Raw genomic sequence first — 15611 nt, 5'->3', positions numbered from 1 at the left:
CTTTCTCATTTTCATCAACAGACTCTCTTAGCATGGACATTAATCTATAAACATTTTTTGCCACATAAACGTTTCATAGGGAACAATAAGGACATTCAATTAAGAACAAATTATTATATCATTGTTAGTGGTTCAGTAATAATATAGTTTTGGTGCAACAGCTGTTCAGTAGTCAAGTACATTTGCTTACTGAGAGTTTCTTTCCAAATACCAGATACCTGTAACTCCAAAAGAATGTGCAGTGGTGATGGGAGCCATTTCATCTGGCTTATATATACTTCTGAGGAACTGTGGATGTTCCCCAACAGTTACGGCATCTTCCTTTAATCCCTGTGACACTCCTGTCGGTCTAACTTGTTTTTTGGAAGAAATAAACAAAATCACAAAATAAGATTACTATTTCTTAAGAATCCAACTTCTACATGTGGTGTAGAAGTTGGATTCTCAAGAAATAGTGATCTTATTTTGTGATTCTTTTTATTATTACTATAATACGTACTATAAGATGCACGGTATTGTCTTTTGGAAAAACCTTTTTGATAATCTTAACTAGGCGAAAATCTGGGCACTACAACAAAAAAGCTCTCACAAATAAGGTAAAATAGATTTCTTTTAAACTGATCCATGAGTTTTATCCTCTCAAAAAATGTATCCCAAAGTTTAGTTGACACTGACTTTGAGTTGTTATTTTTATGTGAACGCTAACAAAACGGTGATGCATTTGTTTTGGTCATGTCATTACATTCAGGAGTTTTGGAATAGTATAGAGTTGTTTGTTAGGGTGAAGATTTTACAAGTGAAAATGATTAAATATTTTGTGCATTTTAACTCAGACCCCACAAAAGAAAAAAAAATACATTTAATTATTTTCCTTAGTAGATTTCACATTCACAAATGCAAATTTTCAAACAATAAACCTGTCTTTGTGGTCTTCATTGAAGATATGGTGAACTAAAGCTGATTTAAAAAGTAAGCTTTAAAAACTGTCTGCTTTTAAGATCTTTGTATAAGTAATCTTAAATGAACCCTTGTATTTGTAAAAACCTTTAATGTTTTTTCCTCTTTCTCTCTTCTCTTTATTGCTTTATTTCCTATTATGTTATTTTTTACCCATTGTTCCATATGTACTGTACTTTTTGCCAATTTCACTTGTTGACTGATATTGTAGTCAGGGGTGGATTTAGTAATTTTGGGGCCCTAAACAATTCTAGCCAAGGGGCCCAAAAGATCTAAAATGCACCTTTTTGTTCTTAAACAGTTATTATTATTATTATTATAATTATTGTTTGTATTTTGCTGTTTTTTTTCTTGTATCATTCAATCTCATTTTCTACATTTTATCTTAAGGCAAAATAATAATAACAACATAAACGCCTTGTAAAACTTTTGAAATTATTTGTTTTCTTAAGATAAATTCATAACTAAACATAATAAATGAACTATTTCATTTTAACACTAATCTTTACTGATTTGACTCCTGGACATGTCCATGATTGAAGGTAGGGGACACATTTGCCCAGATGTAATAATTACGTTAAAATTTGAATTTTAAGACTCTCACTGTAAAAAATGTCATAAAAAAGTATGTTATATATAATTTATAGTATTATTTACACTTCTAGGTATTTATTTTGGGCCCTCAGATTTCCTGGGGCCCCAAGGGGTCGCTTACCTTGCTTATTGGTTAAATCCGCCTCTGATTGTAATTTTTGTTTTATGTACTGTTGTGTATGTTCCTGGATCCAGCAATTAAAATAATCTACAGGTTAAACAATTCCTTTGAACACCGAAAATGAACTACATCTTCTTCTTTCTTGATTTAAAGAGCCCATATTATGGGTTTTTGAAAATTCCCCTCCATGTAGTGTGTAACACAGCTCTAAGTGAAGTGAAGTATCCAGCTAAGGCTTAAATCTGTAAGAATACAGTGTTTAAAACTGTTGATTCATCTATAAAAGAGTCGACTCATAGTGCTTCAAACGAGTCGCCTTGATACCGATTCATTAGGTGTTTCGCCATGACGTACGAACGAAACCAAGTTATTCACGTGCACGCGCAAACCCGGGAGATTTCAAACCTGAGGCCCCGCCCTCTGACGCAGAAACCCAGACACACACACACACACACCCACAAACATGCCGGTCTATTGAAGTCACACTGCAGATGGATATATTGAGTCTCTACCCAAAGATGAAACATCAGCATTATAACCAAGCAGTTGGAAACTACTGGAAACTTCTGGAAGCTACATGCTACAAAGAATACTTCATCTGAGTTTGTTAAAGGAAGGGTCAGTAAAGAGTAACTTACTGATGGACGTCAGGATGGGTTTCTTCCTACCTTTCCCAAGTGTAAGTACGTGCGGTTAAAGTTGTTGCCTCGTTGACTCTAGCTTGCAAATGTATTTAGTTGTGATTTGTTACTTGTAACCGCGTGTACTGTATCAGGTTAACTGGCTATATTCTCTTATCGCGTGCAAAGTCACGTTAAAAACGCGACGCGTGCTGCGTGGTGTATGGAGCTCCATGGTAGAGTTCTGCATTCCCGCGGCTGTCCGAATAAATCGCGGGAGCGGTCGGTAACGGGTTTAATTTGGGACGGGAGCGGGCTGTCTAGCAATATCACGGATATTGTATTGCGAATGAGAAAGAGAGAGTCTGCTTGGTGCTTGTGTGTGTGTTATTGCGCACGCGCGCGTATGAGAGAGAGAGAGCGAGCGAGAGCGAGCTTTGTGTGCTTGGTGCTGTGTGTGTGTTTATACAGACAGCTTGGCTGTCTGGACTGTATAGCTGGGTGATTTTTGGTTGTGTTCTCCCCCGCTCTACCGGGATCGGGCATGGCGGGCAGAAAACGGAGTGGGTTCTCAGGCTAAAACCTGGCAGGTGCGGGCGGAAGTGGGAGCGTTGTCGTCCGGAGGTGTGTGTGTGTGTTTTTGTGTGTGTGTGTGGCAGCTAAAATCCACGCCTACACTATCGAGCGTGTATGAACTGTGATTACTTTTTATATTGCTGATTAGCTATTGGCCATTTCACTCTCTAACTGAAGGCAGTCGACCAATCGCGACAGACTGTCATCGGTCCAATCAGCGCAGATTAGCTTCGCGCTAAGGAGGGGTTTGGGAACAAATGAATCACTGGACGATTCATACGGGAGTCACTGGGATAATTAGGTAAAAATAAATGCAGATTATAAGACCATGAAAGTGTTTTTTGACCTTGCATGCATATTAGACTGTTGTTGGAGACCCTTACAACCAAGATATGACCCTATTTCATGTATAATATGGGCTCTTTAATGGCGGATGGCAAGCAACTTGTTAAGATGCATACTTCCACCTACGGTACCGGGATGTGCAACTTTACGGGTTAAAGTACATTTAATTAAAAAATATATAATAATAATAATAATAAAAACTATTTAATATCCTATTCGATGTATAAATTAGAATAAGAATGGAGCCTGAAAGAATTATTAGGGGAAGTTGGGAAAATGTGGGAAATTAGCAAGGCTATTTTCAAGGCTATTCCTGTATATCTAAGAAAGTTTGAATAGCCTTGCTAATTTCACACATTTTCCCAACCTTTCCCAAAAATCCTTTCAAGCTCCATTCTTGTTCTAATTTATACATTGTTTCCTTCAAGACTTTCTGTTTAATATTTTTTTTTACATTTTCTGTTATATGACACTTATCACATTTAACTGATAAATTTTTCCCCATTAAAGCAAGGGTGGATTTTGAACCAGTATGTCCTAATGCTTGTCTAGTTATTATTACTTCTTCTTTTCTGCATTTGCCTTTATAAATATTAGTATTGATTGATTTTTTGAAAATGGACCACAAATGACTACAGATAGACAAAGTTCAGCAAAGGGGCGTGTTTAGTGTATACAACCAATGAGCTGCTCTGCTGCAGAGTGATGTGAATGCTATTGGTCCGCGCCAGCGTCAGTCATTCAAAGACATAACAGTCGGTCACGCGCTTCAAGGCTGAACGAAAAATTCGAAGATGAATGACAACGATAAATGTACTTTGAAGTTAACTAAACACACCACTAACCACGCGTTACTCTCACTTTAAAACAATTTCCCAGAACAGCGTGTTTTAGTTTGTTCATACAAATAACATTGTCCCCCAATAACAAAAGATAAACGCTTATGTACGGCAAATTGACGTGAATCTTCAGAGAAAACTAGACGATAACAAAACCCAACTACTCTACGGAAGACATAAGTAAACTTTTACTTTACAGAAGCCCTCCCCGAGCTCCTGTGATGTCACGCCTGGCATGTGTTTTTCTGGCTATTGGCTGTGCCTCCCGCGAGCTTCTCAAGACACCGCTAGAAATGTGTCTCAAAGTCGGGATCTACTTCTGAAAGTTGATGGCAAACTTTAAACACCGCAGATATTCGGAGGTGAAGCACGATGCTGAGAAGAGACACATCGCGCTCTTATCAGGAGGTAATGAGCTTCCAAATGCGGTTATTAACGTTAGGTCCTACAGGGCTTTATTCATCCGGTCATGTGATCATAACAGCTGACCGCTTCTCTTACTCATGCAAAATTCAAATAACCGTATGAATATATTGTTTTTAATTGTCACTTGCTGCATTGTAGTTCAATGGAGAAGAGCGTCCTGAGACAGTAGAGTCCATTCGGGACAATGGTGTTTCTGAAGTGGAGCAAGATGATGAAGCCTGCGATCCTTTACCAGGTCAGTACTTTTCTGTCTGGTTCTGAATGTCAATAGAGATATTTTAGTATTCACTCACACACACACACACATATATATATATATATATATATATATATATATATATATATATATATATATATATATATATATATATATATATATATATAGTTGAATATGTTTATCATTGATTTATATACATAATCAATAATTGGATTATTATCTTCAGACGGTAATTTGACAGGATTTTATTGTTGCTGAAATAAAAGAAAATGTAATCATAATCTTAAGGTAAACTATTTTCAGATACAGTAATCTTATCTATCTATCTATCTATCTATCTATCTATCTATCTATCTATCTATCTATCTATCTATCTATCTATCTATCTATCTATCTATCTATCTATCTATCTATCTATCTATCTATCTATCTATCTATCTAACATTGATTTATTAATTATGCTATAATTAGTTTAGGTGATGTAAATATATTTATTTATTTATTAAACTTTTACCGTCTTGAGATAAATAATCATAATTTAGTATAACCACTGAACCAATAAAAGTGTCCCTTCTCAGTACACAGTTAAAGACAGGACCCTATGCTAGATGTCTAAAATAACAGTTCGTCTTCCTATATCCAAAGAGATGAATGAAACTGTACTGAAGAAAATCCAGAGGCAACAAATAAAAACCACAAAAAAAAAAAAAAAAAAAAACGTTTCACAATTTTTGTGGCCTTTGATGAAGCATTTAAAAGACTGAAGTGTGCAGATTCTCATTCCTGTTGTTTTCCTTCTCAATACATTACATTTTAAATGAACAAACAAACTGAATTGTCCCAAAAAGTAAATTTAAATAATATGTAAATACTTAACAATATGTAAATAAAAAATAATCAAAACAAAAAAAAAGTTTATTCCCCGTTGTTTTCCTAAGATGTGTGTGTTTGTGTGAAAATAATTAGGAGATAGCTTAAAAATTCACAGTTTATGGATAAATCTTTCTGGATTTAGTTGTGGGTTTGGGTAAAATTAAAATATATGTTTTTATTTCATAATATGTTTTGTTATTTTCCATGATGCTTTGAGAACATTTCTTTTGCATATAAAATTTGTCTAAATTTAAATTTAAGTCAGCGGCAATAGCCTAGTGGGTAAGTGAGCGGACATATAGCACCACAGTGCTTACGGCGACCCGAGTTTGATTCCCAGCTCGAGGTCCTTTGCCAACTCTTCCCCTCTCTCTGCTCCCAATATTGTCCTGTCTGTAATCTCCATTGTCATATCCCCTCAAAATATTTATATATATATATAAGATTAATAATAAAAAAAACATGGACCCTTTTCAAATTTCCGGAATTCTCAGTAGTAGAAGGCAGCCTAGTTGGGTAAACTTAAGAGTGCAGTGAATGGGAGAGTACAACAAATCATTTTTATACTATCCTATTTTAATAATACAAGAAAAACACCACAATGGTGTTATCAAGACTTTCAGAAAAAGAAAAAAAAATGAGTGAGATTAATAACAGTAGCCAGAAGAGAGATTAACGTCTGTCCATAGATGCTGCATTAGAAACACCTCACATAAGCGGCAATTTGTTTATCATGATTGAATGCAAAGATGATATATTACATTCATTCATAAATGCATTTAAATTTACATTTTCAAAATCTAAATATTAAGAACTTTCAAGGATTTAATTAAGATGCTGATGACTAGGGTTGTCACAATACTGGAATTCGATACCAATCAAATCTGAAATTTTAAAGACATGCATGTCCTGCGAACATGTGATTGGCTGTGAAGGTCATTAGTTCACTGAAATCCCAGCTGTTGACTAAGTGTAACCCCAGATACAGGGACACTGGAGCGTTTTAAAGTCACTTTGATCAGATGGTTTGTCTATTAGCTGACATCCGAGCGATCCACTGATAAATCGCTATATAAATTTAAACACATATATATATATATATATATATATATATATATATATATATATATATATATATATATATATATATATATATATATATATATATATATTTATATATACATATATATATATATATATATTTATATATACATATATATATATATATTTATATATACATATATATATATATATATATATATATATATATATATATAYACATATATATATATATATATATATATATATATATATACATATATATATATATATATATATATATATATATATATATATATACATATATATATATATATATATATATATATATATATATATATATATATACAYATATATATATATATATATATATATATATATATACATATATATATATATATATATATATATATATATAYAYATATATATATATATATATATATATATATATATATATATATATATATATACATACATATATATATATATATATACATATACATATATATATATATATATATATATATATATATATATATATATATATATATATATATATATATATATATATATATATATATATATATATATATATATATATATTTATATATATATATATATATATTCACACACACACACACACAGTTGAAGCCAGAATTATTAGCCCCCCTGTTTATTTTTCCCCCCCAATTTCGGTTTAACGGAGAGAAGATTTCTTTAACACATTTCTAAACATGATAGTCACTCATTTCTTATGACTGATCTATTTTATCTTTGCCATGATGACAGTAAATAATATTTCATTTGATATTTTTCAAGACACTTCTATACAGCTTAAAGTGACATTTAAAGGCTTCACTAGGTTAATAAGGTTAACATGGCAGGTTAGGGTAATTAGGCAAGTTATTGTATAATGATGATTTGTTCTGTAGACTATCGGAAAACCTATGTAGCTTAAAGGGGCTAATAATTTTGACCGTTAAAATGGTTTTTAATATATTAAAAACGTGTTTTATTCTAGCAAAAATTAAACAAATAGGACTTTCTCCAGAAAAAAAAATATTATCAGACATACTGTGAAAATTTCCTTGCTCTGTCAAACTTAATTTGGAAAATATTTAAAAAGAAAAAAAAATTCAAAGAGAAATAGATTATAAAATAAGGAAACAGTGGATGTAGTAAGGTAGGAATTTTATTAAGACAGATCTGGAAAATGGGTTTTAGAAGAGTTATTAAAAACACACCTCCTGCTCACCATTTCTGTTTGATGTCAAAACTGACAGTTAAAGGGTTGTGGTTAAGTATGTTAGCCACACCCAATACCTCAGACAGACATAATCTCAGAATTTCACTGAAAACAAACAGGAAGCGCATTTTCAGATTTTAAGTTTAGATTAGAAGAGCACCCAATGTTTTCTTAATGACATTTACAAATGAAATGTTCACCACAAAACGAGCAATGTGAACTAAAAGAAATCAATATGGTTAGTTTTGATTACATGTGTACTTTAAAATGTATTCATTGTGTCCTTATCGAACAGATAGCTTAAAATGAACTTTTATTATATATTGCAGATGAGGACAATGTGGATAGCAATCTAATGCCCATTGGCTTCAACAAAGCTTGCCTGAAGAATGTTTTCACAGTAATCCTTGTCCTCATTTACTTGGCGCTCACGGCGGTGGCTGTGTTCTTGGCCTACCAAACCATTTCAGACTTCATGGACAAACTCAACCACCCAGTGATGTCCGTTTCATACAAAGAGGTTGAAGAGTTTGCTGCACCAGGTGAGTGTTTCTATTTATATGTTTAGTTCACCTCAAAAAATAACCTTTGTTCATCTTCAGAACACAGATTAAGCTATTTTAGATGAAGCGTCCTCATCCTCTATAGGCAGCAAGTGTCTTGAGGTGTTCAATAGAGCACCTTTGGGATGTGGTGGAACAGGAGATTCGCATCATGGACAAATCTGCCGCAACTTCGTGATGCTATCATGTCAATATGGACCGAAATCTCTAAGGAATATTTCCAGTACCTTGTTGAATCTATGCCACGAAGGATTAAGGCAGTTGTGGGGGCAAAAGGGTTCCAAGCTGGTACTAGTAAGGTGTACCTAATAAAGTGGCCAGTGAGTGCAATCTTTTAAAGTATGTTTGATCATTCTTTTGTTTGCAGGAATTGTTTTATTTCCTGGAAAGGCACATTTATTAAGCTGCATGCATCACTATCACGACAACATTCCACCTCTTGTTGCATTGGAAAATCTTGCGAAAAGAGAGTGTATGAAAGAGGAAGTCATCTACCATGGGCCGTATTCAAACCAGACAGAAGTATGTTTTTTAGATCGGAAGTTTTTCTAAAGAAATGGTACTATTATTAATCTTTTTTATGTAACATTTCTCTTTTTTTGGCAACAGAAGCGAGCTTTGGTGTTCAGAGGGCCGACTGACGTGAGGAACCGAGAGCTTATATTCCTTCAGCTTAGCCGAAACGAAACAGAAGAGGATTTCAGCGCAATCAGCTATATGATTTTTGCTAAATTCAGTGACATGCTTGAAAGGTAGATCCTAGATAGGAATGTTTACCATGAATTGGGTTTGTTTTACTGTTTGAATAAATTGTACTTTTTATTTCTAACCAGCTCAGATAAAGCTGCATTTATGATGGACTGTGAAAGGAACTACTCGATGTGGACCTTCTCTGGAGGCTTTAGGACGTGGGTCAAAATGTCTTTAGTCAGGACTTCAGGCAGAAGAAATGAATCAGTAGAATTTAGACAGGAGGTAATGAATATTTAATATTGTTTTTTTTTTTTTTGTTAACTTCAGCATAGTAATATAATAATTAGGGTCATAACAAACATGGAAAACAAAGAGATTGTATTTTTTTACAACATTCACATCAGTGGGCTGATATCTTAACATATCATCAGTGCAGAGCTCATTCATATTCACAATCGTTCCAAATATGGTCAAAACCAACCATGTCATATTAGAGCCAATCACTAGGGTTGGAAATAAATCTGTAAAGTTTGGGAACAATCTAAAGCCACATACTTTTAAACTGCGGCATCTATAAAGTGCCAAATGCTAAAATGCATAATATATGGTTATTGTGGAAGCATATTTGTGTGACAGAATAGGAATAATGAAAAATTTTAGTTTATATAGTATAATTATAAAAAATAGTATATATTTCACTATTAATACTTTTCACCATTTTCAGGATTTCAAGATTGCGAGATATATATACTCACCGTCCACTTTATTAGGCACAGCTTACTAGTACCGGGTTGGACCCCTTTTTGCCCTCAGAACTGCTTTAATCCTTTGGGGCATAGATTCAGCAAGGCACTGGAAATATTTCTCAGAGATTTTGGTCCAAATTGACAAGATAGCACCATGCAGTTGCTGCAGATTTGTCGGCTGCAAATCCATAATGCAAATCTTCCATTCCACCATATACCAAAGGTGCTCTATTGGATTGAGAGCTCTGGTGACTGTGGAGGCCATTTGAGTACAGTGAACTCATTGTCATGTGCAAGAAACCAGTCTGAGATGATTCGCACTTTGTGACATGGTGCGTTATCCTGCTGCAAGTAGCCATCAGAAGATGGGTACACTGTGGTCATAAAGGGATGGACATGATGAGCAGCAATACTCAGGCTGTGGTGCTGACATAATGCTCAATTGGTAGTAATAGGTCCAAAGTGTGCCAAGAAAATATCCCCAACACCATTACACCACCAGCAGCAGCCTGAACCATTGATTCTAGGCAGGATGGATCCATGCTTTCATGTTGTTGACGCCAAATTCTGACCCTACCATCCGAATGTCACAGCAGAAATCAAGACCCATCAGACCAGGCAACGTTTTTCCAATCTTCTATTGTCCAGTTTTGATGAGCCTGTGCCAATTGTAGCCTCAGTTTCCTGTTCTTAGCTGACAGGAGCGGCACCAGGTGTGGTCTTCTGCTGCTGTAGCCCATCTGTCTCAAGTTTGGACGTGTTGTGCGTTCAGAGATGCTCTTCTGCATTTCAGTTGTAACGAGTGGTTATTTGACTTACTGCTGCCTTTCTATCAGCTCTAACCAGTTTGAGCATTCTTATTTGACCTCTGGCATCAACAAGGCATTTGCGCCCACAGAACTGTCTCTCACTAGATATTCGTGTGTTATGCTTGAAAATCCTAGTAGATCAGCAGTTTCTGAAATACTCAGACCAGCCCATCTGGCACCAGCAACCATGCCTTGTTCAAAGTCACTTAAATTAGCTTTCATCGCCATTCTGATGCTCTGTTTGAACTGCATCAGATCGTTTTGACCTTGTCTACAAGTCCAAATGCATTGAGTTGCTGCCATATGGTTGGCTGATCACAAATTTGCGTAAATGAGGTGTACCTAATAAAGTGGAAGGTGAGTGTATGTATGTATATATATATATATATATATATATATATATATATATATATATATATATATATATATATATATATATATATATATATATTATATATGTATATGCATATGTATGTGTATGTGTGTGTGTGTGTGTGTGTGTGTATATATATATATATATATATATATATATATATATATATATATATATATATACTTTTTTATTAATAGAATCAATAAAAAAGTGTGTGTGTATATATGTATATATATATGTATATATATATATACACACATATACACACTGCACATATATATATATATATATATATATATATATATATATATATATATATATATATATATATATATATATATTATATATGTATATGTATGTGTATGTGTGTGTGTGTGTGTGTGTGTGTATATATATATATATATATATATATATACTTTTTTATTAATAGAATCAATAAAAAAGTGTGTGTGTATATATGTATATATATACATATATATATATACACTAGAAGTTACAAATGCATAACTTTTTAACATCCCAAAATGAAAAGACTGAATTTTGAGGTATAAACTCTGTTGTAATTTTGTAAACTCAGAATTTGTAGAGTAAAGAAGTTCAGAACTGTGTGATATAAACAGACAATTCTGACAGTTAAAAAAGCCAGTGTTGTGAGATGTAAACATAGCCTAATTAGATAAAAGGCAACATTTTGAGAGGGAAAAAAATGTCAATCACAACCCCGCAATTGTGTGAGGGAAAAAAAAACTGTGAGATAAAAATAAGCACTATATTTTTTAAATCCATATTCTGTTTTATTTTTACCCGACATGTTAATTCTAGTCTAGTGTGGTGAAGTACATTGACAAAAGGCCTCCACTGGAGCAAACCAACGAGCTTTTCTTCATCGTGTTCCAATGGCGGGATCCATTTATACAGCAAGTTAAAGACGTAAGTGAACACGCCTTCAAATATTCAATTAATACTTCAGATGCTTTGTAGACTGTCTAATTAAGTATACTTATATCTTCTTTTTAACAGATAGTGACAGCAAACCCGTGGAACACCATTGCCATTTTGTGTGGCGTCTTCATGGCCCTGTTTAAAGCAGCAGACTTTGCCAAACTCAGCATTAAGTGGATGATCCGAATCCGCAAAAGACACAAAAGGGCAAAAATGAGAGAAATGAACCAAATCAGCTAAAACCGGACAACATTACACATCTGGAGATTTTAATTAGGACCATTGGGACTCCTGAACTGCTGAACCATTTCAGATATACATTTTCTTAATGAATGTATTGCGTTTTAACTGGAGTGATTTTAATATTGTACAGTATTGTACAAACTCTGAGGCACATGATCAACAGTACAAGAGCAAAGTTTAATTATTAACTTCACACATTTGACAAGGTCCTTTGGTTATGTTGCATTTCTCGACCATCAATAAGTAACTCTTTTGCAATGTTGTCTTGTTTTCTTAATGCTGAGGATTACTCTTCACTGTTGCTGTTTTCTATTAACATTTCCATAAACATCAACTTGAGATGTGTTTTTTAATTCCAAACCTATGAAATTATTTCAGTGATTTAAAAATGTTTTGAAAACATTTGTTATTTAGCAATCATATTTGTAAGGGGCAGTTTGTGTGTTGTTACTGTGCCGTTTAACAATTAAATGACTGTCTGGCGTGTGTATTTTCAGATTGTGTAAATACATCTTTTCATGTAGTTTTTAATGAACATTAACCATTTATATTTATTAAAACCACTTTAATCATATAAATATTACGATTGACGCAGCCTCTATGATTAAAAAGTATTGATATTTAAACAATCCAATATCTCAAGCACAAGTAGGCCTATTACATTCTTTAGCCTACTCTTTTTAAAGAAACCCAGCTAACAAAATGTTTTTTTTTTCTCTCGTTGGGAACGTTTTCTTCATGTAAACAGACCATTCCCTCTGGGTTAAAAAAACATTCCTGGAACATTCTCACACAGTTTCTGTGTTTGCTGGAAAGTTAATGTGAAGTATAACTTTGGCTGTATTACACACAAGGTGTGCTCTCATAATTTGAAACAATATGTTTCCCCCAGTAATCCTTTGTTCTGATGATTTTATTGATTTATTGATCTTGTTGCGTTTTTATTTAAAATAATGTAGACCGTTAGCACGGGACTTTTACTTTAAAGTTTTGGCGGCCATTTTTGAACTACGCGATTTGTTTCCTTGTTCACGGTGGCAAGGCACTCATAACGTTACTAAGAAGCGAGGAATATGAATAGAAATTGTGTTTTTTCGTGGAAATCTGAGAAATTCAATCTCCGCGTGAATTGAGAGGTATAAAGTAAATATTTTTTTCAAATCCATAAGTTTTGCCACTTTCGTAATCCTAATGTGTGTTAACATTAGCCTGAATGCTAAACATCTGCACATTGAGCAACGCCGCTGCACGTTTGAAATATTGCGCCCATTTATTTTTATAACAGTCTAGCTTTCTTAAAGTTTACACTAGTATGTTGTCAAGTGATGTTTGCAGAATTATTTTCAGATGCATTAACCAAATAACGAATACAGGCAACAAACATGTCTTAACAGGAAAGAGATAATGTTACACATACTAATAATAAGACTGCTTGCCTTTTTAGTATTACATACGTTACTTTTTATAAGATTTCATTTTTGAATTGATAAGACATGCCAAAAAAAGTAAAAAAAAAAAAAAAAAAAAAAAAAACATGTTGTACACAAACTCAAAAGTGCACACCCTCATAACTTTGAGGCTCCTAACGTTAGAAGCCCATTTCAATGTGTATTGTGATTAGTTTTTTCTTATAAGAAAACATCGCACTAACACGAAAATCATCACATAAACAAAAGTGTCTTAAGACTATAGTTGATTTAGTTTTAGGCTTGTTATGTTAAAAAAATCACGTTTAAACAGCCAAATTAGTTTACATGTACAACCATAAACAGCACGTTGTCCTTGAGCGCCAAAACTTCTCTCATAAATGTTTGCAACTTTACAAACCAAACAATGATCCAAAACACAACTTGGCACACAAAATACATTGAGGTAAAGTTGGTTTCATATTCGCACATTTGTTTAGTGACAAATCCCTATGTTGTTTAACCATGGTACTCTGAATATTCGAGATGAAATCACATAAATGACTTCAAAACAACATTACCACTATTTAATTGACTGTGAACAATGGTGTACTTTGATAGTCATTGGCCGCTAATATGATTTCACTATTAGGAATCTGCAAGGAATACTTATATGAAACTATTATTAAGGGGAAAGTCTGAATGTGTGAATATAAAACCAGAATCCCACAGGGTTACGTTAGGGGGAAAGTTGGTTTTATATTTGTACATTCAGACTTTCTCTTTAATTGTATAATTTCAGAAAAATATTATTTTCAAATTCTAAATAGGGAAATCGTATTATCAGTCAAAGTAAAACGTTGTTCACAGTCAGTAAAATTGAGCTAATGTTATTTTAAATTCATATTTACATGCCATTTCAGGCCAAAATATTAAAAGTAGCATAATAAACATTTTAAATACATTATACACCTGTTACATGTTGTCACTGTTCCAAAATGGAGGAATGTTCAAATATTAAGCCAGCTGTACTTCAATCAGGCATACTACTTTTACCAAAAGCTATGCCCCCATATTAGATACCAGTCATACTCTCTTGAACATGCTCATGATGATTGACTTTATTGACAGAACAGTAAGTCATCCCTGTGGGTACTTATGTAAAATTTAAGAGTTGAAGTTGCTCAAATGTAGTATATCTTTCAATTGAAATAATCAGATATGTTTTGTTCCCAATTAGACATGGGCTGGTTTCTGACGGTATGATAACTTTGGAAAAACGGTTTCACTGTTTTACAGTATTGTTAGCTGCTGTAAAATAATTTTTAAATGTCTTAATAAAAAACAACAACTGCTTTCCTCATTTAACACAATATATAACATTTTAGGAAACATTTACAGTATTTTGAAACAGTAAACATGCCAGGGCTACATAATTAAAATAAACCATTGACTTCTGCTCTCTTCATGAGCTTTAAAAACACAGATTTCCCTTACAACATATAAAAAACATTTAAAAAAAACTCTACATATACCTTAGAAATGCTATAACAAAACATTATTGTCGTTTTAATATTCTGACTTCTCCAAACCCCACTAAACCTTGAAACCGGTCATCGTCCCATGCCTACTCCCAATATTTTGTTTGACAAAAGGACAATTTGAGTATTTGTTTAGATCTGTCCTGTATGCCTCAGAGGCAGATCCTACAAGGTGTTTTTGCATTGTACTGAAACTGCTCTGCTGTTTTATTTTATTTTAAGATGTGTTAATTGTGCAATAGGTCATTTTCTTCTGAATTTTTTTTTGTTGTTCTCGTTGTAAGTCTCTTCACATCCTGATGGCAATGTGTGGCTATTTTTTACAACTAAAAATTACACTTTTACAGCTACTTGGGAGTTTTGCACCAAAAATACCTTCATAGTTTAGGACCAGACCAGGAAAGGTTAATTCAATCAATCAT

The 15611-nt window shown here is 33.4% G+C and overlaps 2 protein-coding genes across 2 annotated transcripts in view; both read left to right on the top strand.

Moving 5' to 3' along the window:
• Window positions 1-4278: 4278 nt before the first annotated feature.
• Window positions 4279-12820, top strand: pacc1 (proton activated chloride channel 1). The gene is made up of 8 exons (NM_001291762.1): window positions 4279-4460; window positions 4617-4713; window positions 8203-8415; window positions 8804-8958; window positions 9046-9188; window positions 9270-9411; window positions 11880-11987; window positions 12078-12820. Exons 1-8 carry the CDS (start codon window positions 4425-4427, stop codon window positions 12237-12239), a joined length of 1056 nt encoding a protein of 351 aa, NP_001278691.1. The 5' UTR covers window positions 4279-4424; the 3' UTR covers window positions 12240-12820.
• Window positions 12821-13247: 427 nt separating this feature from the next.
• The window catches only part of znf106a (zinc finger protein 106a), a 30751-nt gene continuing 28387 nt past the window's right edge, over window positions 13248-15611 (top strand). The window contains exon 1 of the mRNA XM_003200378.6: window positions 13248-13378. The gene's annotated coding sequence lies outside the window, so the exon portion shown is untranslated. The remainder of the gene's footprint in view (window positions 13379-15611) is intronic.

This window comes from Danio rerio, chromosome 17 (genome assembly GCF_049306965.1).
Source record: "Danio rerio strain Tuebingen ecotype United States chromosome 17, GRCz12tu, whole genome shotgun sequence".
In the NCBI taxonomy this organism is placed as follows: domain Eukaryota; kingdom Metazoa; phylum Chordata; class Actinopteri; order Cypriniformes; family Danionidae; genus Danio; species Danio rerio.
The sequence above is the reverse complement of the archived record's forward strand: the minus strand, read 5'-3'. Positions and strand labels throughout refer to the sequence as shown.